General features: G+C 39.7%; 1 protein-coding gene across 4 annotated transcripts in view; it reads left to right on the forward strand.

Annotated features, from left to right (window-relative positions):
* The window catches only part of LOC143588180 (putative serine/threonine-protein kinase PBL28), a 39,954-nt gene that overhangs the window by 7,425 nt on the left and 4,988 nt on the right, over positions 1 to 27,541 (forward strand). The window contains exon 4 of one of the 4 annotated variants that reach the window (XR_013145057.1): positions 5,152 to 5,254. The exons of 2 other annotated variants lie outside the window; for them this stretch is intronic. Coding sequence is in view for 1 of the 2 variants with exons in the window: in XM_077069255.1 (XP_076925370.1) it covers positions 3,413 to 4,319 (907 nt within the window). In the remaining variant the exon portion in view is untranslated. Of the gene's footprint in view, positions 1 to 3,398; positions 4,320 to 5,151; positions 5,255 to 27,541 lie in introns of those variants that run through there. One more of the 4 variants, XM_077069255.1, reaches the window with a different exon arrangement.

Below are 27,541 nucleotides of genomic sequence, written 5' to 3' on the forward strand. Positions count from 1 at the left end.
TTTGTATCTTAAGAGGTGGTTTGATTGTATATATAGCTGACTCAAAAAAGTTTAATTGATTGTTATAGGTTGGACTTCACACACCGCACCTCGATTTGGTGAATATAGTGTAACATGCTTATTATGTCTTGTCCTTTGGTGCCCCCCTTATCTTGCGTGACGCAGTGTAGCAAGTGTTAAAGTGCCCATGTGGCATTGGCTTGGCGCCCCTAATTAGCCTACAACTCGCAGTCAAGTTAAACCCACCGTCTAACTTGTTTGACTGGTCAAGAAATTTAGTATAATAAAAAAACACATGAAATTATACTTGTGTCCATTTTACTTGTGGCATGTACAATCATATGAGTTAATAGTAATGACTTAAGAGCAACTTCATATGACTCAATAGCAATGACTTAAGAGCAACCTCAACGTTGTGTTACACTTGACAGTCGTCCCAATCCATGTGAGGCGGACTTTGGCGATGTTGGCGTAGTTTCTTCAAAGCGGTCTGAAGATGGCGTCCGGCAATCTGGACGTGAAGCAAACCTCATTTACATTTATTAGATATCTATACTATATACAATGCATGAAACAAGAGAAAATTATACATGAATGTCTGTACACTAGAATTGTCTTTTTTTTTAATTATCAGTACGTTTTAAAACAATTTTCAAAACTAATGTATAATCTTCGAGATTTTTTTTTGTTTATCGATTACATATTTGTTGGGCTAAGGCTAATATCCTTAGATGTGACTATGTGCATATGCTTATTTTCCATGATTATCCAAGTGCAGAAATGAGGCAAAAAGTGTTCAACAAATTGTCAAGTATATTTCAAATATATTGTTTCCCGATAAAGACCTCACCGGAATGGGGACTCACTTACAAGATTATAAATTAAGGGGTGGTGGTAAGAATTTCCATCTACCTTTTCTTTAGTAAAAGTCGATCTCTTTAGAACTCCTTAAAAACAACATATCTATGTTTTTTTATCATTAATGCCGCCCTCTTAACAATATTTAGCGCACAAAAAAATGAACGTAGTCTGTGTTTTTATCACAAAAATCTCTTAAGATTTTAATTTAGAAACATATTAAATGTTTTGTATAAACTTAAAGTTGTTAAAAAGTTATAAACAAATGATGCTATTCATGATTATAGTGTAAATTGTCAAATAATGTTTTCACGATTTCCCGGTCAAAACCTTTTTCAAATTTAAAATTGAAAAGGGTTTTTATTATAAAAATAGAAAGTAGTGGTGTATTATGTGTAAAATATGGTTAGTGGATTTTTATGATAAAAACAAAATGCATGTTGATTTTTATGTGAAAAAGTTATTGCTTTTTTTATTTTTCTCATTTTTTGAAGGTAATTATCATGCTAGAACATCATCATTTCACATGCTTTCTTTGTATAATTTATTGAATGCAGATTCAGGTTACGATGAATCCAACCAAATCAACAGATCAATGATATCTTCATTTTTGGAAACACAACCTTATAAGTTGGCAAATCACAATGTGTTTTTGAGTTTTCGAGGAGAAGACACAAGCCGTAACTTTGTAGATCATCTATACTCAGCTCTTGCTGAATATGGAATTCTCACTTACAGGGATACAAAAAGAATTTCCCTAAATTCACACACAATGAAGGCTATCGAAGAATCACGAATTTCCATCATCATATTCTCTAAAAACTATGCAAGCTCTTTCATATGCATGGATGAGCTTGAATATATAATGCAATGTAGGGATGAGAGAGGGCATACAGTTATTCCCTTATACTGTGATGTCGATCCATTAGATCTACGAAGACGAAGAGGGAATTATGAAAAAGCATTTTCCATACATGAGTCGACGAACTTGTCCAAAACTGAAATATGGAGGAAAACACTAAGGGATGCAAGCAACCTTAGCGGATGGGACATCAAACACATTGCTGACGGGTAAATTTCTTTATTTATTTATTTATTTTTTTCATAATAGCAATCACACTCCCTAATGTTGCACCGCCTAAATACCCACAATGAGTTCATGAACCCTTATCACTTAGTTCATGGAAATTCATCAATGCATGTTTACATATATTTAATTACCTCATATGAGATACATATATGTAACTTCGGAAGATACATATATATTTCCTCAAATCTATGTTTTTTTATTTCTTCATTAGTAGCATCACATGTATTAAGATTTACATAGAAATAGAAGGCAAACAAATTGTACTTCCAGCTCCTTTTGGATTGCAAATCAAAATATTTATAAACTACATTGATTGATCTTAAAGTCATAATTATTATGCATAACTCATTGTACTCGGTTAAGTAGCTCAACAAACTTAGACATGATGAACCAAAAGCATTAAATTGAAAAGGAATAACACACATGTTGGTTGTTTATGCACGCTTTCTCGTGCTTAATCACCTATATTCGGTAGCTTGACCTCTACTCCCCAAGGCCATAAGAGGTGAAACTCGTGTTTGGTCCACACACGTGTTTCCTTCATATCCATCTAAAGACCAAAATGTTAGCTGGTTTGTGTGTTGATCTTCCTTCCAATGGTTCAATCTAAACATGTCAAAAAGAGCGACTCTAACCAAGTCAATCGATACTTAAACCTCGAGAGCTCTCTACAGTGCTTTCCAAAGGAGTATAAACATGCCTTGCGACAAACAAGGCATATCTCTTCAACTGTGAATATGAGAATCATGAGGCGATACTTAAGGATAGTATGATACTCCATCAGTGACATATGTTGCATTGGCCCATCTATAGGGATAGTTAGAAAAAAAAAATCTTAGGCATGCGATGCTTGTAGAAAGTAAAAACAATTGTTATTCTTATAATCAGGTCAAAGTGTACTTCCAAGTCTTGGATATATTTACTATAAAGAGCATTCGCCAATGTATATTATACTTTAGGGGGGTGGTGTCTTTTGTTAGTTGAACCGTTGAAGTTGAGGATTGGAATCATATCACAAAGACAAGGCAAAACACAACCATAGTTAGAATCCATACTACATATATCACTATCTTGTAAGATGTGATCCTCATGGTCCCAAGGTTGGGCCCTTGAGGCCACAAAAACATAGGAAGATTAATAACATATTAAATATATAAAAAAAGAATAATTTTCGTGAGTTTGTAAGTTAAAAAGATTGTTTATGTGAGTACCCTCCCCATTTATTAGTTTTCTCCTACCAATTTATCACAACTACACTAGCTATTATACACCGTAGCTTTTATTGTGATTCCAGGTTAAGAGATTTAGTAACATATAATGATATAAATAGTACTTTTATTAATTAACAAACGTTTTAAAACTATTGTATAAACTTTGATATAATTTGGTTCTCGATTACCTATTTGTGGGGCTAACTCCCTCCTTTGTGAATTTGTGCATATGATTATCTTCCTTAACTATCCGATGTGTAGATATGAAGCAAAAGGTATCCAACTAATTGTCAAGAAAATTTCAAATATATTGTTTCCCGATAAAGACCTTATAGGCTTACAAACTCGCTTGGGCGACATGAAATATGGAGGTGGTGGTATGATTACTGTCCTACCATCGTCACATGAAGACTTGAAAAACTTGAGGATTCCTCTACAAGATATATTATTGGCAACAAATAATTTTTCTGAAAAGAACATCATAGCGGCAGGTGGGTTTGGGAAGGTGTACCAAGGCCTATCTAATCAGCATGGAACCGTTGCTGTAAAGCAATTAGATAGTAGGCACGGGCAAGGAGAGCGTGAATTTATGATGGAGATTTCATTGCTTTCAGCTTATAAACATGATAACCTTGTATCTCTTGTTGGCTATTGTGACCAAGATGGACACAAGATACTTGTTTTAAAGTATGAACTCAATGGAAGTCTAGATAAACATTTACATAGTAAGGATCTAACATGGATCCTACGTCTTCGGATTTGTTTAGATGCTGCCAAGGGGTTGAAGTACTTACATGAAGATGTTGGAGCTCAACATAGAATACTTCACCGTGACATCAAGAGCTCCAACATCCTATTAGACGAGAACTGGAAGGCCAAGATTTCAGATTTTGGGTTGTCTAAAGTATCCCTTGCAAATGTTCCATGTAGTGTTATTATTTCAAATGTTTGTGGCACACGGGTGTATGTTGATCCACAGTACCATGATCATAATAGTCTCACACAAAAATCTGATGTTTACTCTTTCGGGGTTGTACTGTTTGAGGTATTGTGTAGTAGGTTAGTAAATGTACGACAATACCAAGATGAGTGTAAATTTTCAGCGCAATTGGCCCAAAACCATTACGAAAAGGAAACACTAGATGAAATTATTGTTTCAAGTCTAAGAAGTCAAATGAATTCAGATTGCTTGAGTACTTATTCGACAATTGCCTATCAATGCTTGAAAAAACGACGAGATGAACGGCCAACGATGGGCCTGGTTGTGGATCAACTTGAGAAAGCATTAGATTATCAGCAAGTAAGTTGTAGCAAGTATCACAACCTTTATTCGTCACCTTTTTTGATATAATAGTTGTCATTTTTTAAAAGCAATCTATGCATGATTTAGAAGGATCTTCGCATGATGTATACATCAGTTTTAGATACCGAGACACCGAGTGCGACATTGTTGATGATATCTGTGCTGCTCTTCACCAAGGAGATGTTTCCACTTTCAAGGATGAGGTGACACTATCCCGTAATAAATCAATACTTTTAAAGGCCATTGAACGTTCGCAATCATTTGTCATTGTTTTCACCAAAAAGTTTGCTGTTAATTCTTGGTACTTGGATGAAGTTGCCAAGATTATTGAATGCATGAAAGAAAAAAGGCAATTTATTTTGCCTGTATTCCTCAATGTGAGTCGTTCTGACGTGCGGGCACAAAAAGGGTATTTTGGGGAAGTGATGTCCGAATATGATAGACACGCAAGGATGGAAGTTTGGAGGAATGCTCTTGTTGAAGCAACTAATGCACCTGGCGTGGAATACTCCAATTTTCGGTGATTTCCTAATCTGTATTCAGAAACTAATCTCAAACTTGTGAATTTGTTACTTAAGCTTAAAAATTTTAGGATAATGAAATGTAAATTTAACAAAGTAATCTGCATTCTGTTTTTGGTTATTTGAGAATTGAAAATGCTAATTATGTTATGTTGAAGTACACTGCAGGTCTAGTGCAGATTTTGTCAAGAAAGTAGTTGAAGAAATAAAAGTTGCTTTATCTGCAGAAAACTTGTCTACTTTACATGTGTAATGGGCAGTCAGTTTAAGATATCGTTTTGTTTTCTTGTAATGTGAAGTTGTAACAATTAGAACCCGGATGTTTAGGTATCTATCTGATAAATGATGGGGATAAAAACTAATGGATTAATTTGTTGATCAATTTCTCATGGTGATAATGAAAAACATGAATAATATGATAAACCTATAATTATATGTGTACCTGTTACAACATGGAGAGTAGGAACCGCAGCAGGGAAGGGTGTAGACGACATGGTTGTCAGCTTGGTCGAGTTCCCCTTCAGGATTTATAGTTAAGGATTGTTAGGTTTCTTGAGAGGAACCCGGTTTAGAAGAGAGAGGAGACACATGATTTACTTATGTGTGTGAGATTATCTTATGATGTTAATTTATTCTCTCTATATATACACCTAAGGGGAAACCCTTTATTAGCTATTAAGAGTAATATGGCTCATCAACAATTACCAAGCTAATATATAATAAGGTATAATTAATTATTTTGATCTATTATTATATAAATGACAATGATGGCCATATAAATAAATATATAAAATATATTTATTCTTACATTCTCCCACTTGGCCGAGTAATCATTTATTATGAGTATTTGATAAGCCTGATCAGGAGTTAACACTCATTTTAGTTTTAAACTCAAACTGGAGCAGAGAAATACAGTCATTGAATTGAACATCAGCTCAAGACTCTCATTAATCATACTGCAGTCCTTATTTAAAACCTAAGTAGTTATGATCAAAAATTTTCAAATAAGCCATTCAGAACGTTTGATTTGTATATTTAATTCGTCTATATGTCATTATGCATGCAGAACATATTAAGAGACATACAAAATCAAAACTGATGAGGAAATTTAATAGTTAATCATTCATAGTATGATATGCAGTTGTACATGGTCATTAATAAACCCCTCATGATTATAAGCGCTTTCATAATACTTATGGGTAATAGACCTTTAGTTATAGGATCCTTAAGCATATCATGATGTATTCGATACTAAAATTTAGATTCCTCAATTTGTTCATAAACGAATAATTATTTTCATATCGAAATATAATGCAGCACCTCTCAAACTGTTATTGTTTGAGAAAACATGGTAGCTGACTTAATCACAATTAGTCTTCAATATATAATTTATCTGGAGTTTAATAAAACTTATGAGTTCACTAATAAATATTCAACAACATTGTAATTAATCAACATATTATGTCGTTATGACTTAGGTTGTTGTTATCAGTTCATTATGACTCCTCTATGAGATAGATTTATCTTCTGACATAAGAATATATCCCGAAAATTACATTTTCTTATCTCTGAATATGACAAAGTTTAGAGTAATTTACCGGTTTAAATTCTCACTTCTTCTTTTAAATTAGTCTTTCGTTTCTTTTAAAGATATTTTAATACTCTTTTTAGATGTTTCACATTAATCTAGACATATCTAGTGTGTTGCAATTTTGAGTAATATTTGAACGAGTATAGACTTGAACCTACATAAGGGTTCTACCTAAAGAAGCATAAAGTAATAATCTCAATGATCCTATTATCCTCTAAATAGAGCAATATTGTTTGTTACATATATAAGGAGCCATTTAAGATAAAAATTATAGAACAAAACTAACGTCCCTTTGGGTCTATCTCAGAATGTTATGATATCTATTATGTAAGGGATATCTCTGAGATCTATCACATAAAAGTATGTACGAACAATGCTTTGACTTATGTAACATATACTTGTCAGAAGAATGTCATCTATATAAGGACAAGTTTGTTTTTAGTTGCTCCCACTCATCTTGAGGTAGGTACATTAATCCACTAGGTTTTTGATGAAAATAATTGTATAAAGATTTCAACACATTTTGATGTTTGCTTTAACCCATATATGGATTTTATTGACTTATAGACTACATGTTCTTTGACCTTCAGTTTATAACTTTTAGGTTGTGTTATGAACATATAAATATGTAAGTCAATTGTTAGGGAAAGTTGTTTTAATGTTCATCTTATGTTGCTCTTAACTATTATAAGCTACTAGAACAATAATGATACTTAAAGAAATCTTTTGTAATATAGGTAAGAAAATTCTTTGATAATTGAATTCTCATTGAATATAACCTTTAACAATCAATCATACTTCTTTGTGTCTTAACGTTTGTGTTAGGATTTAATTTAGTTATGAACACCCTTAGGTGTTTCAACAAAATCTTAAACGTTATTCTGACTTCTGAAGTTTAGTTTAATTTGCTAATAATAGCTTAATTCCATTTAAAATATGGATTGATTTAATGGTTTAATTAGAAGGGGTATGATCATTAAACTTTCCAACATCCATTTCAACTTTAGTTAGGGAGCTTACAAAATCATCAAAATTAGTAGGTTTTAAAACCTAGATGACCTCCTGAGTTGATTATTGGGTTTATTTGAAGTTTCAAATTTATGAATTAGCTCTTGGTTAGGTTGCTATCATTTTCAGAATTCTAAGTGTGTAAGAGTTGGTACAGTATGGTGTACAAGATGTGTAAATTGGAGTTAAATTTGGAGTAAAAATTAATGACACTCTTCCCCCTTGCCTCTTGTACTTTTTGCCAAGTCATTATAAGGACTTTTACTGCTCCCACTGACGTTAGAAACCGTTAGGAAATTAGCATGCTTAGGGTCAATATTTATAGACCAATAGATTCTAACAGAGAAACAAGTTAATAATATAAGTTGTTGGAGTTTCTCTTGTTGAGGATTAGTTTAGTAAGAAATCCGAATTTGACCACTTTAAGCAACAATGAAACTTTTGTAAAAGATTGTAAATTCTAAAGAGATAAGTTTTGATAGAATAGTGTTGTGATGGAGCAGTGTCTTGTACAAGAGGTGTAATTGAGATAATATAAAGTTTTCACTCCCCCACCTCTTGCAAATCTTGTAAGTTATGATTGAGACACTTAAGGCTCCCACTAATATTCGATATCTCTAGGAAAACTACATGAGAAGTTTCAATGATGTACATGACGTGGGATATTGTCATACATACGTTAGACTTAATTTGATTTCTTTTATGTGTCATAAAAAACTTAGGGACATATTTAGAAGAAATCATATTAAGTATATATGAATGGATCTTTTTAAGACCATGAATGATAGAAGACATATTAGATACAAGTAAATAACATGTTAAATGATAAAATAATTACGTCCGAATATTCCGTTTGAATAAGTTCCACTAATGTAGTTGAAATATAACTTCTGGTGGACCCATACTTATTTCTTAAGCCAAACAATGTTTAGGGCATCTAACACATGATTTAAATCACTAAGATTGAGATTATATGAAAGATCACCCTCATCAACCATGTCATGATTTCTCATGAAATTTGGTTTTAATGGATGAATTTTATAGGACTAATTTGTCTTTTGTTAAATTTTTATTTGGATGATAACAAAAGTTGTGAAAGTATATGGTATTATCTAGTTCTATTTCATAAATGTTTCAATTCGGATATTGATAACAAATAATATGAGAGTTTAAGGTAAGAGTAACTTTATATTGGCTATGCAAACCTCATAACTGTCATAATGTAGCTTAAGTTTTGATACTACATTCCGATTAATATCCAGAATATTGAAAGTATCATAAAGCGTAATTAAAAGACAATTTATCATGGTTATAATAACCTTAACATGTAAATTTGTCACTAACACTCATGTTAGTTATTTATTGATTTCGGGTAAACATATAGAACTAGACACAACCAATCATGTGTTAATGGGAATATTAGGATTAGCAGACTAAAATATCATTAATAAACAACTATCAATTTAGCCAGTTACTCTTTTGAATTATGGATAGTCTTGTTGCTTATGCCTAATCTAATGACATATATTTGCAATGAGACTTCTCCTTAGAGAACTTATAGCTGGAAGTAATACTGTTTTGTCTATAAACCTTAGAATTATCCTCTTTTAGGTTTTAGTGGTAGTGAGTTGAATAACATCTTATTTTCTAGTACTAGACATTTCTTTTCTTGTACATATGTTGCTGATCAACACACTCATTTTCCTTTGGTACTTCTAAGTATTATAGTTGATTTTTAAGGCACCAAATTGTACTATTGAAAATTTGAGTATGCAATGTACTAGAACATTGTACTTAATATCATGTGTGAGCCCTTAATTTTATAGTCATGATTGTACATTATGATATATTCAATAATACTATCTAACCTTCTAGTTAGAATTTTTAAGGAGTGCATGAATCTTGGGAGTTATTTTAATTAGTCTTAGGAAAAACTAAATCTATAATAACTCTAGTGATAGCATTTATTTACATAAGTTCTTGATTATCATTATCGTAATAGACATTATGATTGACTCATTCCATTTATTAGGCTCTAATTTTCAATGGAATAATTGTTATTAAAAGGAGCGGTGTGATAGTCATATCATGTCTTAATGGATAATTAAAATTGAGAAGAGCTAAATGTTGTTTAAACTCTTTATGAGACAAAACTCAATTGTGTTTTGAGATTAGAGTGGATGATTTGGATGAGATAGCTATTTATAGAAGAAAATTATAGTGAGTAATGTTATGGGATATTAAGATAATACATATTAAAATTTATGATCATTAGATTAATAAAGGATCATTAATGTGAGGATCATTATATTTTATTGAAGATGTGATAAGTCTATTATTAACATCAAACTAATAGACTATAATTAAAAGTTCTACTTAAACAAAAAATAAATCACCTTTGGGCAGAATTAAAATTTATTTAAGTATGTGTGCAAAACAATTGTAACACATCACCTTTGGGCAGAAGCGAGACAATTATTTTAATTATGCACGAGTTAGTTTCGCTAGATAAAAATGTAGCACATCACCTTTGGGCAGAAGTGGGACATTTGTATCATGTTAGGCAAAAACTAACGAAGCTTTGTAATTAGACTTGAATTAGGGGTAGATGTAACACATCACCTTTGGGCATAAGTGACACATCAAAATTCATTCAAGTAAAGCTTTTATGTTATGTAAAAGGTTTTTAAGTTTTAAGTATTTACATAACATTTAATTAGTTAATAATAACCTGTTTAGATTAGAAAAGTTTTAGTTTTCGGTTTTGTAATGAGTTCTCAATTCTAGTAATGAGTTCTCGGTCAAATTATGAGTTCTCGGTTTTTATTGGGTTTTCGATTTTTAATAAGTTTTTGGTTTTTAATGGGATCTCGGTTTTAATGAGATTTCGGTAAGCATTAAAATCCAAAAAAATTATATTAGGTAATAATATTTTGGTTCAAATTGTTAGATATTAATTTTATCTCCAAGATTTGTTTAATTATGAAATTTATATTTTTTAATAATTATTCAAATTTCAAAAAAATCTTTTGAGATTTGTTTTTCAATTATTTTAGGAAAAAACACAATCATAATCTAAATTTTAACCAAAATATGCATTATTTTCGAAAAAACCCATGATGAACACGAAGAACATCACCGAAAAACCATAAATTTTTAACAGGTTTTTAATGTGAAATCGGGTTCTAAAAGATTTAAACAGTTTATTTATAAACCGATTTCAATGAGTACAAGCATAAAAAAAATTTAAAATTAGGTTTTATCAAGATTTTAGATTCAAGTCTTCCGGTTTAAATCCATATTTAATGGAAAACCATGAATAACCGATTAAACAGCATCGCTCTGATACCACATGTTGATCAATTTCTCATGGTGATAATGGAAAACATGAATAATATGATAAACCTATAATTATATGTGTACCTGTTACAACATGGAGAGTAGGAACCGCAGCAGGGAAAGGTGTAGACGACATGGTTGTCAGCTTGGTCGAGTTCCCCTTTAGGATGTATAGTTAAGGATGGTTAGGTTTCTTGAGAGGAACCCGGTTTAGAAGAGAGAGGAGACACATGATTTACTTATGTGTGTGAGATTATCTTATGATGTTAATTTATTCTCTCTATATATACACCTAAGGGGAAACCCTTTATTAGCTACTAAGAGTAATATGACCCATCAACAATTACCAAGCTAATATATAATAAGATATAATTAATTATTTTGATCTATTATTATATAAATGATAATGATTGTCATATAAATAAATATATAAAATATATTTATTCTTACATAATTAAGTTTTATTTTTGCAATATTAATAAAAATGGCCAGTAACATGTAAATTATACCAAAGTGGATCCTCTTATTCTTTCCCAACAAACAAGCTTTACAAAATCCAACATCATGGATTTAAACCAGTTATTTATTGTTTTCTTAACTCTACAAGACATTAGTTGCTCAAATGACAACACCTCTTGTGCCGTAGCAATGCACTATATATCTTTGTTAAAAACAACAAATGTAGTGCAACCACACTACCATCTAACAAATATGGGTTTGCCCTTCTTTGCACCAGATAACACAACTAATTAATGACCCTTTAAGTCTTTAACCACCATTAATTTACCATATTTAAGACTGGCATGATACCCTTCACTTTCAAATGATCCCAAAGTAGCTTAAATATTGTTTTTTAAGGTGCTGTTTGTTTTTGCAGACATAAACTGTCTGCAAGCTGATTTCATCTGTTTTCATGTCTGCAACTGAAGATGTGGTCTGAAGATCTGCAAGCTGAAAATATAAGACTGTTTGTTTTTATAAGCTGATACTGTCTGCATAACTGTCAAACTTATCTCACAAGATAGAAGTCATTTATTCAAGTTACATCTAGTTTTTAGTCTTTGCTTGCCATGCCGATTTGGTTTTGGTGGGTGGTGGAAGGTGGTGGTGGTGGATGGTGGTAGTGGCGGCGGACGGTGGGTAGTGGCGGTGGATGGTGGTGGTGGACAATGGGTGGTGGTGATGGATGGTTTTGGTTGGTGGTGGACGGTGGTGGTGATGGATGGTGGTGGTGGTGGGTGATGGATGGTGGTGGTGGCGGTGATGGATGGTGGTGGTGGTGATGGATGGTGGTGGTGATGGATGGTGGGTGGTGGACGGTGGTGGTGATGGATGGTGGTGGTGGTGGCGGACGGTGGTGGTGATGGATGGTGGGTGGTGGACGGTGGTGGTGATGGATGGTGGGTGGTGGACGGTGGTGGTGGCGGTGATGGATGGTGGTGGTGGTGGCGGTGATGGATGGTGGTGGTGGTGGGTGATGGATGGTGGTGGTGGCGGTGATGGATGGTGGTGGTGGTGGCGGACGGTGGTGGTGATGGATGGTGGGTGGTGGACGGTGGTGGTGATGGATGGTGGGTGGTGGACGGTGGTGGTGGTGGTGGCGGTGGATGGTGGTGGACGGTGGCGGCGGGGTACGGGGGTGGTGGTGGCGGCGTACGGTGGGTGGTGGTGTTGGCGGACGGTGGTAGGAGCAGTGGATGAGAGGGTGGCTGCAAAGGGAGAAGAGTAGGGTTTTTTTGTGAAGATGTTTTAAGCAAGATTTCCTTGCTTTTCTTTTAAGATGAAAGAAGATAACTTCAGATCTGTTTTAAGAAAAAAAACAAACAGTCTTCAAGGGTAATGTCTGCGCGCCTGCAGACATTAGCTCCTTGAAGATGTTTGAAGAAAAAACAAACACCCCCTAAGACAATGGGTAAATAATACTAAAATATAATGAACTTCACCTAAAAGACAAAAGTAATACAAACTTTTAACACTTAATATTGTTTGATATATATAATCAATTGCGGCAAAAGGGGCAATCATTGGGAAAATTCCCAAAATAGCACAAAAAGAAGAGAGAGAGAAAAAAAAAGATCTTAATTATGTCCAAATTTCCAAACTAACACATCAAATATGTAATGAAAAGACACTTTGGTAAAATAAACGACGAGATTTTTAAACCAATCAAATTTTTACAAGTGGAAAGCATCTGACAAAACCGACGAGATTTTTAAAAATCTCGTGGTTTCCGGCCGTATTTTTAACTTAAATCACTTTTAAAAAAACAATGTATCAAGACGGTTTTTTAATATTTGTTATCTGGTCAGTTCATATTTTATTTTTCCTAACTTCATCTTCTTGTTCTCTCTCATCACCAACTTTCTCTCTCTAAATCTAAAAACCATCATCACCAAAACCTAAGACTTCATCAAAATGGACTCATTCTTCTTCTCAGCCGATGATGACGACTTGCTCTACGGCACAACCACCAGCTGGTCAATCAATAGCTTATCATACCTTGACGACGAGAAGCTTTACCTCGTCAATTACAGGTGAATTTGTGAAATGGGTTTGTTGTTAATTGTTAATTAAGTGCAAAAAACCACAAATTGATCATTTTGATTAGTGGGTTTTTTTGGGTTTTTTACTTAGGTGGTGGAATGAGCCACGGGAGTTGTTGTTTAAGGAAGTCGATGGGGTTCGGTACGCTGCAAGCTCTTGTTTGTCTGCTAATTTTGATTTCGAGATTGTTTTGGAATTGAGTGATGATAATGTGGTGGAAGAAGGGGTTTATGGTTCAAATATTTTCTTTGAAGAAGAAGGTGAAGAAAAAGTTAAAGGATCATCATAATTTGAACGGACAAGGTAGGAAACATAAAAAAACCGTCGGAAGAGACTGTTTTTTACAAAAAGATTTAAAGAAAATATTTGGACGGAACCCCCAAGATTTTCAAAAATATGGTCGGAATTGTCAGAATCTTGCCACGTGTCAAGTTTTAATTGGTTCTACAATCTCGTCGGTTATATTTCCAACGCGTCGCCTCAGTACAAATTATTAGGTCATATTGGGAAAGTTAGAAATTTTTGGGTCTTTTTTTCTCTCTCTCTTCATTTGGATTATATTAGAAATTTTCCCGGCAATTATTATATGGGTAAAGGAGGCCGGGTCTCGAATGCCATCAATCAAATCAAAGGAATATAAAAGGAGAAGGGGTTGGTGTGCTTCATAATTATAATATTATATATATGACTTATGACCACATGGCTCGTTTAATTATGACCAAAACCGCGTTATTTTCGTGGATTCATACTTATGAAACTATCATGAATATTTAACAATTTTATATCTTAAGGTGGTTTAATTGTGAATATAGCTTATGCAAAAATGTTTAGCTGATTGTTATGGGATGGACCTCACACTTGTGGTGTTCAAAATTTGATTCGAATTCGAAACATTCGAAATTTGACTCGATTCGAATTCGAATATGAAGATTCGAATTCGATTTCAAAATATTCAAATTCGATTCGATTCTTATTCGAGTATAGTAATCGAATACGAATCGAATATGAATTCATGATATTTTATTTGATTCGATTCGAAATTCGAATTCAAATTATATAATATATTAATATATATTTAATTTATTAATTTGGGTCAAATTCTTAAATAATAAATGTCAAAACATAATAATAAATCCCAATAACCCATAATGATATTTCTTAATTTTGTCAATACTTAATTTTGAACTTATTTAATGTGGTATTGTAGCTACTTTAAACTTATATTTATGTGTTTTACATTGATGATTATGATTTTTGAAGTTTTTGACATATGTGAACTTGAATCAATTCAAATTTATTTGAATTCGATTCGAATTCGAGTTTCAAATATGAATATAATCGAATTTCAAATATGGGATGTAATACGAAGACGAATCGAATAATCCAACTTTTAAACGAATAGGAATCGAATAAAAATACCAGCAAAAAAATAAATTATTCGAATTATTCGATTCGATTGACTTGAAAATTCGTTATTCGATTCGATGAACACCCCTACCTCACACACCACCTCGATTTGGTGAAGATAGCGTAACATGCTTAGACTCCTCGCTATGGGGCTCCAATGGCTGAGCTGGCGGGCGCCGATGGGCGCCGATGGTGAAGGTGGTTGTGATGCTGGGCGCGGATGAGGTTGGATGGTGGGGCCCTCTCTCTCTCTCTCTATCTCTCAAACACGCATACATACATATGTATATATGTATTAAAGGGGCTTCGAATACTCCCGCACCATAGTGAGGCGCCTTTGGTTGGGGTCTTTGCTTACGTGGCGCTGACGTGTCACGTTGGAGGGGCTTTGAAGCCCTTCCCCATAGCGTATAGTCTTATGAGTTAGGTCTTGTCCTTTGGCGCCCCCTTATCTTGCGTGACGCGGTGTAGCAAGTGTTAAAGTGCCCATGTGGCATTGGCTTGGCACCCCTAATTAATTAGCCTACAACTCGCAGTCTAGTTAAACCCACCGTCTAACTTGTTTGACTGGTCAAGAAATTTAGTATAAACAAAAATCACAAGAGAATATAGTTGATGTCCATTTTACTTGTGGTAGGTACAATCATATGACTCAATAGTAATGAATATCGAGCAACCTCAACATCGTGTTACACATGAAAGTCGTCCCAAATCCATATAGAACAAACGAGCAGATGTGAGGTTGAAGAGGTAGGTCCCAGCAAAGCCCAGTTGGACCCGCAAGACTCACCTTAAACAGGGACGTCTGCGCAGAGACCAACTGGATCCGCAGGACCAACCATGCTCAGAGACGTGACGTCCTTACGCGCAGTACGCAAGCTGTTCCCGCAGGAAATGCCTCCCATGGTGAAGGACTCCGCCTGTTCCCGCAGCCTCGGATACAAGCCATGAGGGAAGGCCACCCGCGCAGCATGGCTACACGCACAAGGTACTTAGCTCTCGTTCAGTGTCACCTGAAGGAATGAGCAAAGCCGGGAGCAATCCCGCACAGAGGCGGGAGGGGGAATACTCCCGCCCAAATAAGCCAGTCTGTATACTGAAGGATCTTTTACTGTACCTGACGAGGTATGGGCGAAAGATCTGATCAGAGATACGACAGCTCACTGATACAGTATGGCGAGCAACATGCTCCTGTACTGTATCACTATTAGCCGCTGCCTACTCACCAACTACTGTCATACCACGTGCGTAGCCGGCAGTTGGTGGAAAGGGAATAGTATACAGCAGGCCTGGTCACTATCAGCCGCTGCCTACCCACCAACTACCAGCAGGGCACGTGCGTAGGCTACTGTTGATGAACAGGAACACTGTTGCAGCCGGCCATACCTCCTTGGAAACCTACCTTCGGCTATAAATACCCCAAATGGTATGATCATCTCAACACATTACATTATTACATTATCATCATATTATACCTGATATCTGCTCTAGCAATCTCTTAATATACTTTTATATTTAAAGAGCAATCTAGTCTGATTTTCACGCCGGAGGGTGGTCACAAGGAGGAACCCCCCCCTTCTCAGTGACGAGCTCACGGTGTCTGTTTTGCAGGTTATCAGAAGAACCATCTTCCAAGGGTCTAACCCCTCGTGGGAAACATCTCTCCAACCCCCAGGTTACCAGTAATCTGTCCGGGGTCCGGTTAGTGTTTCTTCATTGGCGCCATCCGTGCATAAAGCTAGAACTTTATTTTTCTCCAGTTTTTTCAAACTTCTACAAAGATGGTTAGAGAAATTCCGGTAATCACAACCCCAGTTACTGGGGTGAATACCGGTAACACAGTTTTTACAAACACTACCCCGGTTACCCAAGCCGGGGCAAGTGAAGTAAATTTTACGAACACTACCCCAGTTACTCAAGCTGGGGCAAGTGCAGTAAATGATCGCCTACTGGGATCCACTGATACCCAGCTTGAGAAACGAAGACTCCCCCGCCAAACTCTCGATGAAGTTAAGGCATGGGCAGAGGCACGACAAAAAGAATTCCAGGCTGAGTTGGACGAACGCTTGCGTTCCGTACAACAGGCCGACGATCTCGAATACTGGGAGGATGACTCGGAGGAATCCGACTCCGACGCGAACCCTCGCCATAAGGCAAAAGGGAAGCGTAAGGAAATGGAATCCCAACCGAAAAGGCATTTTGGACAAGCCTTCAAACCAAAAAGCACAGGTGGAAGTCCACGAGACTTCTCCAAAACGTTCAGACCAAACGTAGCAAATGCGGGAACGTCCAAATTTGCACGGGACATTGCGGAAGCAATTGCCCCAAGGAGTGCCAAACAGATGCCTAACATAGGCACGTATGACGGTATATCTGATCCAGACGATCATTTGAACAGGTTCATAGCGGGGGCAACCGTCAGCAATTGGACGGAACCCACGTGGTGCTACATGTTCCAAATGACGCTTGTTGGGGCTGCTAGAGCTTGGTTTGATCGTCTACCGGTCAACCACATCTACGACTGGGCAGACTTCCAGCAGAAGTTTAGCCAACACTTCAGCCAGCAACGGAAGTATACCGAGGAGCAATGGACAATCCTCAAATGCATACGAGAAGAAGATGAATCTCTGCCAAACTTCGTCACTCGCTTCAACTCAAAGAAGCTAAGTTTGGGCAATATCAGCGAAGATCTTGTTCGCGCTGCCTTCATCCAGGGCGCGCACGACCCAGAGCTCATCCGCACCCTAACAGGTAAAGATGGCATGCCATCCACATGGGATGCCATCATGACAGCAGCAAAACGCTATGCGGAAACAGAGAAGCAACTGGGTAGAGATCTCCCACAGAGCACAAACCTCTACACTCAAAAGACGAGAGAAGACAACGTCCTCTCCGCCCGACTAAATAAAAAACGGAAGCAAGGCATTTGGCAGTCAAGGGTAAACTTTGACACCTCATCCGGCTTGCAACATCGATTGGGCGGAAGGGATAATACACAGCCGCACCGGAACTCCAGATGGACGCCACTCAGCAAAAGCGTCACTGAGATATTCGCCACTGAACAGCTCCCGTGGCCAAAGCCTCCAATAATCCGACATCGTCACGATGCTGATCGGAGCAAGTACTGTGACTTTCACAAGACTAAAGGCCACAACACTGAAGAATGCACAGACGTGAAAGACATGGTCGAAGCATTTGTCAGAGATGGGACGCTCGCGCACCTCGTGGCGCAATAAAGGCTGATCAGGCAGGTGCGTGTAGAACCCCAGCTGGGGAAATCACATCAATTCCAGCTTCAATATCGAGACTACATGCTGCGTAAAGAACGAGATCCCGAACCAGGTGCGTATCGGCTCGATGGCACTCCCATCCCAACATGGAAGGGAGCTCATTTACACAGTTTGCATGTAAATCAATTCCAATTTGTAAAGAAAAGGCCAAGAGCCACTTCTAATGGAAATGATTCTCTTTAAGAACATCGAAGCTGATGATTTTACATTTAATACTTTTCTGAACACTAATATGCCGGTTTTCACCGCATAATTACGTGAAGTCATTGCATGGGAAGGCGGTCCTACCCGCACGAACCCAATAACGTGACAAACCTTCACGCGGGTCAGTTTGGGAAAAAGTTCAGCACCCAAAAATGAAAGCGCCGGTCTATCCGCATGAATCATTAAAGGAAACTGAATAATAACCTATCAACAACCGCGCGTCGAACGGTTAAACTATGCAACACTGGTGACGGCGTTCACATTACGTGAAGTCGTTGCGTGGGAAGGCGGTCCTAACCGCACGAACCCAATAACGTGGCAAACCTTCACGCAGGTCAGTTGAAGGGGAAGAGTTCAATTATCCCATTAAATGAAAGTGCCGGTCTATCCACATGAATCATTAAAGGAAACTGAATACTAACCTATTGACAACCGCGCGTCGTACGGTTCAAAACAAAATTCTCAAAAGGATGAGGAAAACCTACACGCAGGTCAGATAAGGGTAAAGTTTTGCCATCCTACTAAGTGCAAGTGACGGTTCTACCCGCACAATCACGAAAGAGGAAGCAAAACTTCACACCTATTATCAACCACGTTCAAAGGTTAACTTATCCTCAAAGGATGAGGAAAACCTACACGCAGGTCAGATATAGGTTTAAAGTTAAAGCCATCCTTCTAAGTGCAAGTGACGGTTCTACCCGCACAATCACGAAAGAGGAAGCAAAACTTCCTGTTATCAACCACGTTCAAAGGTTAACTTATCCTCAAAAGGTGAGGCCAACCAACACGCAGGTCAGATATAGGTTTAAAGTTAAAGCCATCCTACTAAGTGCAAGTGACGGTTCTACCCGCACAATCACGAAAGAGGAAGCGATAACTTTAGTCTATCAACCACGTTCAAAGGTTAACTTATCTTAATGCCTTAGAAATTTCTAAAAGGAAAACCTACACGCAGGTCAGATGAAGGTTAAAGTTTAGCCATCCTACCAAGTGCAAGTGACGGTTCTACCCGCACAATCACGAATGAGGAAGTGAAACTTTAACCCATCATCAACCACGTTCAAAGGTTCTTATTCTAAACACTTTGGAAAATTGCTAATTTAAACTAAGTATGCAAGTCATAAGTTTATAAAGCAAGGAACCCAAAGAAGGAAATAACAATCTTATACGCAAAAAGATTAATATTTCAAGAATATATTACAAGAATGGCCGGGTAACTACCCGCCTAAAAGAATAAAACTATACAAGTCTATCTTAGCAATGGGAAGGGATCTTCAGGATCAAGCTTCAGGGCCGCTTCCACTTGGACCCGCTCCGTCAGAAGAACGGGGTGGTTCGAGGAACGCTTTGAGGACAGCTAACCCATCATCAGCCGCAGCTACTTCGTCCACCTTTTCCACTACTGGATGCGGGAAGGCGGCGTATTGGTTCAATGCTTGGTCATAAATGGCTTCGGTATCCGCATCGAACAAAGGGAAGTTGGAAGGCGGGACGCCTTTCTCAACAAACCCTAGACCAAGCAGGAAGCCGGCCTTTTCCCCATCCTCATGAGAAGCGTTGAGGGCTGCGGTCATTGCATCATCGTAAGTGGTCTCTGAAAAGACCCGACGCACAACCTACAAAGAAAATACAAGTATTAGAACCTTTTCTTACAAAAGGAAAGCGTGAAGATAAAACTAAACATACCTGAGGCAACGCTTCTCGAAGAAGCCATTGGAGGGCAGCTTGAGCTTCGTTATGGGCGCGTTGGGCTTCGCTCTTGTTGAGGTTGGCAAGTAAAACTTCCTTTGCGGCAGCCTCTTCGACGCCCTTAAGCTTCCGCTCGGTGTGGTCAAGCACCCCCCTCTGGTCCAGGATTTCCTGGAGTTTCTTGGCATCTTCCATTGCCAAGGCATCATGAGCGCGTTGGAGAGCCTCTAATTTGGCCTTGAGCTCCTCATTCTCCACACGCAAAGGCTCAGCAACGGCTTCAGCCTTGGCAGCCCTCTCGGTTGCGTTTCGCGCAGTCTCCCGGGCCAGCCGAAGCTGTTCATTCACAGCTTGGGCAGCCTTGGAGCGGGCCTCGAGTCGCGCCTGAACTTCAACCTCGAGGGCCTTGAAAGCCTTCTCCTTGTCGGCGGCAGCTGCCGCCAGCTGTTGGTTCTCCTCCCGAAGAGCACGCGCCTCAGATATGTCCTTGGCGCGAGCTGCTTTCAACTTGTCGTTTTCACGACAAAGCAGCTCGACGCGCGGCTGCATCCGGGCCTGGAGAACCCGAAGCTCATTGGCTAGCCTACCCTCCTGGTAGCTAGCCATGGCTTCCCCCAACGCACCATGAGGAGCAGCGTGGCGAGCCCAGTCCACGCACTCCACAGGGGTACGGAGGGTTGTTCCTCGGCGTATGTTCCATCGTGGAACATACACTTCATTGGAATCCGACACTGCAAAAGAAACAAAGGCAGTAAGGAAAAGATGATAAAAAACATAAGGGAAAAAAGAACCCTACGCACCTGTAGGGTCAGTGACAGGCCGATAGCCGCCAAACCCATCACCTGAACCTAAAGGAAATCCATCCAACAGGTCAGGCAGACGGGAAGGGGGCAAAGATCGGCGGGAAGCCCTGCGCGTACCTGATGGTCCGGCCATCGGTGCCGGTGGCGCGGGCATGGTGACAGCCGCCGTGGTCGCCGTTGTGGTCGCCGCCGTGGTCACCGCCTCGTAAGCAGCAGCAGTAACCGCCGGCTCTGTGAAGGATGCTGTAAAAATCGCACTCACAGCCGGCGGTGACGTCATCTTAGCTGGAACAGTCTGCTCAGAGGGAGCAACTGAACCAGCGGAAGCAGGCGCGGTCACCTGGGTCGACGCCTCAGGTAGGCTGACCAAGCCTACCGTCATTGGCGGAAGGGTACTCCCCTGCGTTTCACCCCGGAATGCGTCAACATCCACGCCTGCACAAAGAAGAAAGTGTTAGATAAATTCATGAAATAATAAATCTACAGAAACTATTATTGTACTTACGGGTTTTCTTGACCCTGAACGTACGGACGGGCGGGGAGGAACCCGATGGAGCCGGCCTCTTGGTACCGGTCACCGTCGTCTTCAATGGTTCTCCGGAGGTAACGGTCGTAGCCTCCGGAGCAGTGGTCTTCTCACCACCGGGCTTCCCCGCCACCTCTTCACTATCCGACTCCGAGTCAGATAGAACCACTAGATCAGCTGTGGAGGCCTTCTCCTTCCCCTTCACGCCGGCAGCAGCCTTCTTCTTCCGCACAAGGGGAGGACCATCTGCGGATTCCTCAGAAGAAGACAGGATGTAAGGATTTCCAACAGCAGGTACAGCATTGAGGGGTTCAGGATAGAATATCTCCTTACCTGGCCGCCGGTGGCTCAGGATCTCTTGGCCCGGCGGATAGACCTCCACAAACCTATCCGCCGTTTGCTCCAGGATGGGCAACTCATTGTCGTCCAGAGCACGAGTGCCCACCCGCACGGGACTGTCAGCTTCCCGCGGGAACAGGAGCGACTCCAAATTATTCCCCTCTGAAAGAAAAGAAACAGTTAGAAAATAAACTAATATCAGCAAGAAAGACAAGACATACCATAAGGAATAGAGTTCAAACCGTATTCGAGAAGGATAGGAAACCGAGAAGCCTCCTTCCATACCCGGCTCATCCCCAGCAGCACCATCCCGGACTCCACAAACCGGTAAACCGGAGATTGGACCCGGGATATCTTCGCGAACCATTCCGCCTCCTGGTAGCTGGAAGCGTGAAAGCTCGGAAGCGCTTGACCCTTCTTGAACTTCATAGCAATGGGGATGGCGCGGGCAGAGATGTAGAAGAACTCCAGCTTCCACGATCGGAGACTGCGCTCGGTCACGCAGATCTTCAAACCCTTAATACGGGTTGTCAGGGTGTACCACCCCTGGACGCACCTCCAAGTATAGAAGGTCATCAGGCGGTCCACGTAGGGCTCAATACCCAGAATCCGACACACCCACTCGAAGTGCCGGACCTTGGCAATCGCCATCGGATGCACCTCGGTCAGGTGCACCCCGTGCCTCTCCAGGACACGGTACACAAACTTTGTCAATGGGAACCTAAGGTTCCCATAAACAAAGAATGCAGCATATACCCCGATCTTGCCACTGGGGGCATCGTACACAGTCTGGTGGGATTCAGGAAACTCAGGCTCGAGAGACTCGAGCATGAACTTCCTGACGATGTACTGGTACTGATCGACAGGTAGAGCACACTGGCACTCGCCAGCAGTACTCCTATCGTCGGCTACAGCTTCAGCATCATGAGAAGACATTTTTGAAAGAAGAGTGATTTCGGGAAAATGCTTGCCTGAAAAAGGGGAGTATTTGCCGGAAATCACTAAGAAGAAGAAGAGAGGTGAAAGTATGGATTACAAAGAGGCCTCTCCCCCTTTATATACTAATCGCAATTAATGCGGTGAATTTAATGCGGAGGAGAGAGAAATCAACGATGCAATGAAACTATGACACGTGGCAAAAAGCAAGCTGGCAACAGCTGTAGAAAGGACGTGTGCCAGTAATTTCGCGGCCACGCGCCCGAAAAATCACGCCCACGCGCCTGAAAAAGCGACTGGAATGACCATGTTCTGTCACGTCACCATAACTTCCTGCACGTCCTGACACAGTCAGAAGAAACCGTCGCACGACATTTCAGAGGTTTGGACTGTTCTTATCTTTTCACCAACTCTTCGAATTTCAAAATTCAAAATTCGAAAATATTAAAAAATAAGCGGGAAAATACCCCTTACCCCTTGGCAAACAAGTAACCGTAAGACGGATGCGGGTACAGTGTAAAGGCAAAACCCTTCACATACCTAGCACCCGCAGGGAATTGAAGCCAAGAAAACCTTGGCAAACAAGTAACCGTAAGACGGATGCGGGTACAGTGTAAAGGCAAAACCCTTCACATACCTAGCACCCGCAGGGAATTGAAGCCAAGAAAACCTTGGCAAACAAGTAACCGTAAGACGGATGCGGGTACAGTGTAAAGGCAAAACCCTTCACATACCTAGCACCCGCAGGGAATTGAAGCCAAGAAAACCTTGGCAAACAAGTAACCGTAAGACGGATGCGGGTACAGTGTTAAGGCGAAACCCTTCACATACCTAGCACCCGCAGGGAATTGAAGCCAAGAAAACCTTGGCAAACAAGTAACCGTAAGACGGATGCGGGTACAGTGTTAAGGCAAAACCCTTCACATACCTAGCACCTGCAGGGAATTGAAGCCAAGTATTCCTCGGCAACCAAGTAACTATAAGACGGGTGCGGGTACAGTGTAAAGGCAAAACCCTTCACATACCTAGCACCCGCAGGGAATTGACGCCAGGAATACCTTGGAAGTAAAGTAACCGTAAGACGAGCGCAGGTACAGTGTTAAGGCAAAACCCTTCACATACCTAGCGCTCCGCTGGGAATTGAAACCAAGAAGGATCTTCTGGGCAATGCTTGCGGAAACGGAAATAACATCCCCGCATAGCGGGAACGTCGAGAACTACGTTGTTGGAAGTTCCAGGGTGGAATTGATGGTTTTAACATAATTGATCACTATGTTCAAAACTACCAAAACCTCATGGAAAGACCACACAAGTGGGACTCAACGCTCCTGACTTGCGAGGAGGTTACAGACCTACCCGCATCATACCCAAAGACCAAGCAGGAAACTCGGGCATTTCTGCAAGTGACAAGGACTTCCGCGGGAGGAATCCCTATGGAAAACCTTAAAAAACCCCTTTTCAAAACCCTTTGCTTAAGTCCAAAAGTTCACCTCACTTTATTAAACACGCATGAGAAGAACATTGGACTGGGGGGACTTGAAGAGGTAGGTCCCAGCAAAGCCCAGTTGGACCCGCAAGACTCACCTTAAACAGGGACGTCTGCGCAGAGACCAACTGGATCCGCAGGACCAACCATGCTCAGAGACGTGACGTCCTTACGCGCAGTACGCAAGCTGTTCCCGCAGGAAATGCCTCCCATGGTGAAGGACTCCGCCTGTTCCCGCAGCCTCGGATACAAGCCATGAGGGAAGGCCACCCGCGCAGCATGGCTACACGCACAAGGTACTTAGCTCTCGTTCAGTGTCACCTGAAGGAATGAGCAAAGCCGGGAGCAATCCCGCACAGAGGCGGGAGGGGGAATACTCCCGCCCAAATAAGCCAGTCTGTATACTGAAGGATCTTTTACTGTACCTGACGAGGTATGGGCGAAAGATCTGATCAGAGATACGACAGCTCACTGATACAGTATGGCGAGCAACATGCTCCTGTACTGTATCACTATTAGCCGCTGCCTACTCACCAACTACTGTCATACCACGTGCGTAGCCGGCAGTTGGTGGAAAGGGAATAGTATACAGCAGGCCTGGTCACTATCAGCCGCTGCCTACCCACCAACTACCAGCAGGGCACGTGCGTAGGCTACTGTTGATGAACAGGAACACTGTTGCAGCCGGCCATACCTCCTTGGAAACCTACCTTCGGCTATAAATACCCCAAATGGTATGATCATCTCAACACATTACATTATTACATTATCATCATATTATACCTGATATCTGCTCTAGCAATCTCTTAATATACTTTTATATTTAAAGAGCAATCTAGTCTGATTCTCACGCCGGAGGGTGGTCACAAGGAGGAACCCCCCCTTCTCAGTGACGAGCTCACGGTGTCTGTTTTGCAGGTTATCAGAAGAACCATCTTCCAAGGGTCTAACCCCTCGTGGGAAACATCTCTCCAACCCCCAGGTTACCAGTAATCTGTCCGGGGTCCGGTTAGTGTTTCTTCAGAGGTGGACGGCGATGTTGGCATAGTTTCTTCATAGCGGTCAGGAGATGGCGCGTCTGACAATCCGGATGTGAAGCAAACCAATTTCATTTATTATTATATTTAATAAAAAAGAATTTGGTGTCGCAAGTGACCTCATTGGTCCACTTGGTGGCACCAAACTGGCTACTTTTTTGTAAATTTGATTTTTAACGGTTATTCGTGTCGACTCGCCTACGTAAATCCTGAACCGTCAACGTTCGGGTTTTACCAACGACAACGACCGGGTTTTACCGATGTGTTATTTTAGTTCCGGTACCGTAAAGAACGTAACCGAAACCGATTGAATTCGTGTCGACTCAATGCCGCAACGCCCAAGGCCGACAACGCTAGGGTTTTATCAACGTCAAGGTTTTACGTCCATAACGAACGTAACGAAAACCAATCGAATGCCAGTTTTGTTTTTGTTTTATGTTTCTTTGTTTTGTTTTAGTTTCAGTACCGTAACGCACGAGACGAAAATTGACCAAAATCGCGTAGGCTCACCGCATTATTGTCTTACTTCCAATTCCATAACGAAAACTGACAGATTGTCGATTTTTGTTCTTTTTTTTGTAGTTCTGGTACCATAATGAACGTGACGAAAATCAGTCGAATTTGTATAAGCTTGATGCCTCAATGCCCGAGAACAACATCGGTCGGGTTTTGCCAACGCTTTAGTTTTTATAATTTTTTTGTTTTATTTTTTGTTTTAGTTATAGTACAACGTACAACGCATGTGACTAAACCGACCGAATTCGGATACTTACCGCCTCAACGCTTAGGACCAACAACACTTGGATTTTACCACCGCCCGAGTTTTACCGACATGCCCCCGACGAAACACGGCGGGTAAAGCACTAGTCGGATATATAATATAATGAATGGCAAGTGGAGGACGAGTGGTTTAAATTAATTAATTCTTTATCTAATTTTTTAATTAATTCTATGACAAGTGGGCTTTTTTTTTCTTCTATTTTGAATGGGGCATGTGGTTTCTTAATTTGCAAAAAGATATAGTTAATGAATACATTAAAGAACATTTGTTTGTGTCGTTTGTTACAAAGATAAGAAAATTAAATTAATTGGTTAATTAATCTTTTAATCAAACTCTAATAAGTACGAAATATTATAAAAAATGTTATATACGTAATTTGAGGTCCCATGACCCATGGGAAGACGAGCGATAAACGGATTCAGATTACTTGTTTGAATTTGATCTAAATCTTTAACTACGCGTTTTTTTATCAGTATTATTTTTATTTTTTATTGATTTGTGGATCTTCGATATTGGTATTGAGGAACCTCAATACAGCCACCAAAGCCGGCCTGGTTCGATATCAACAATCAATGGCGTCTTCAAGCTCCATTTCGGCTTCTTCTAGTCATCAGTGGAATTACGATGTTTATATATCATTTCGAGGAGATGACACCAGAAAAACCTTCGTAGGTCATCTGTATGCAGCACTTCAGAAACGAGGAATCCACACTTACCTTGACACGGAAACACTTCCACATGGCGTACCGATTGAGCAAGCACTCTTCAAAGCTATCGACGAATCACGGATCGCCCTCGTTGTGTTCTCAACATTCTATGCGCACTCTCGATACTGCTTGGAAGAAGTTAGATATATCTTATATTGTAAGGATGCAAGGGGGCAAATCGTTGTGCCCATATTCTATGATGTCGATCCATCAGATGTACGAAACCAAAGAGGGCATTACGGGGAAGCGTTCTCCGAACATGAGTCGAGGAATCACTCCCAAGTTGAAATTTGGAGAAAAGCGCTAAAGGATGCGGGCGGCCTTGCTGGATGGCCAATGAAATGCATTGCTGACGGGTACTTTTCTTTATTGCTTTTTTTTTTTCGATCTTAATGCTTTTAAATGTTTGTATAATCGATCTTTAATATAGTTGGTTTAATTTGGTTTATATATTTGTGGGTGTGAATATGTGCATATGCTTATATTCTTTGAGTGACTATCAAGTGCAGATATGAGGCAAAAGGTATCCAGCTAATTGTCAAGGAGATTTCATATAAATTGTTTCCCAATAAAGACCTCAATGAAAAGAAGATTCATTTACAAGATCATAAATTAAGGGGTGGTGGTAACCAATTTCATCTATCGTTTCTATTATATGTCCTTTACACATCGTTTCACAGACAGAATTACAGAAATTGTCCTTTATGTTTACCCCAAATTTCATTGGTGGTCCTTTATCTTTCAAATTGATGTTTATTATCCTTTACGTTTTAAAAAGTAACACCTTTTGTCCTTTAGGCCTAATCCAGTTAAAAAATCTCGTTAAGTCTTGTCACGTACTTCTCACGTGGGGTATTTCCGTCATTTCAAA

This window comes from Bidens hawaiensis, unplaced genomic scaffold (genome assembly GCF_021521415.1).
Source record: "Bidens hawaiensis isolate Kalapana, Puna unplaced genomic scaffold, B.hawaiensis_p1.1 tig00036132_1, whole genome shotgun sequence".
Taxonomy (NCBI): Eukaryota; Viridiplantae; Streptophyta; class Magnoliopsida; order Asterales; family Asteraceae; genus Bidens; species Bidens hawaiensis.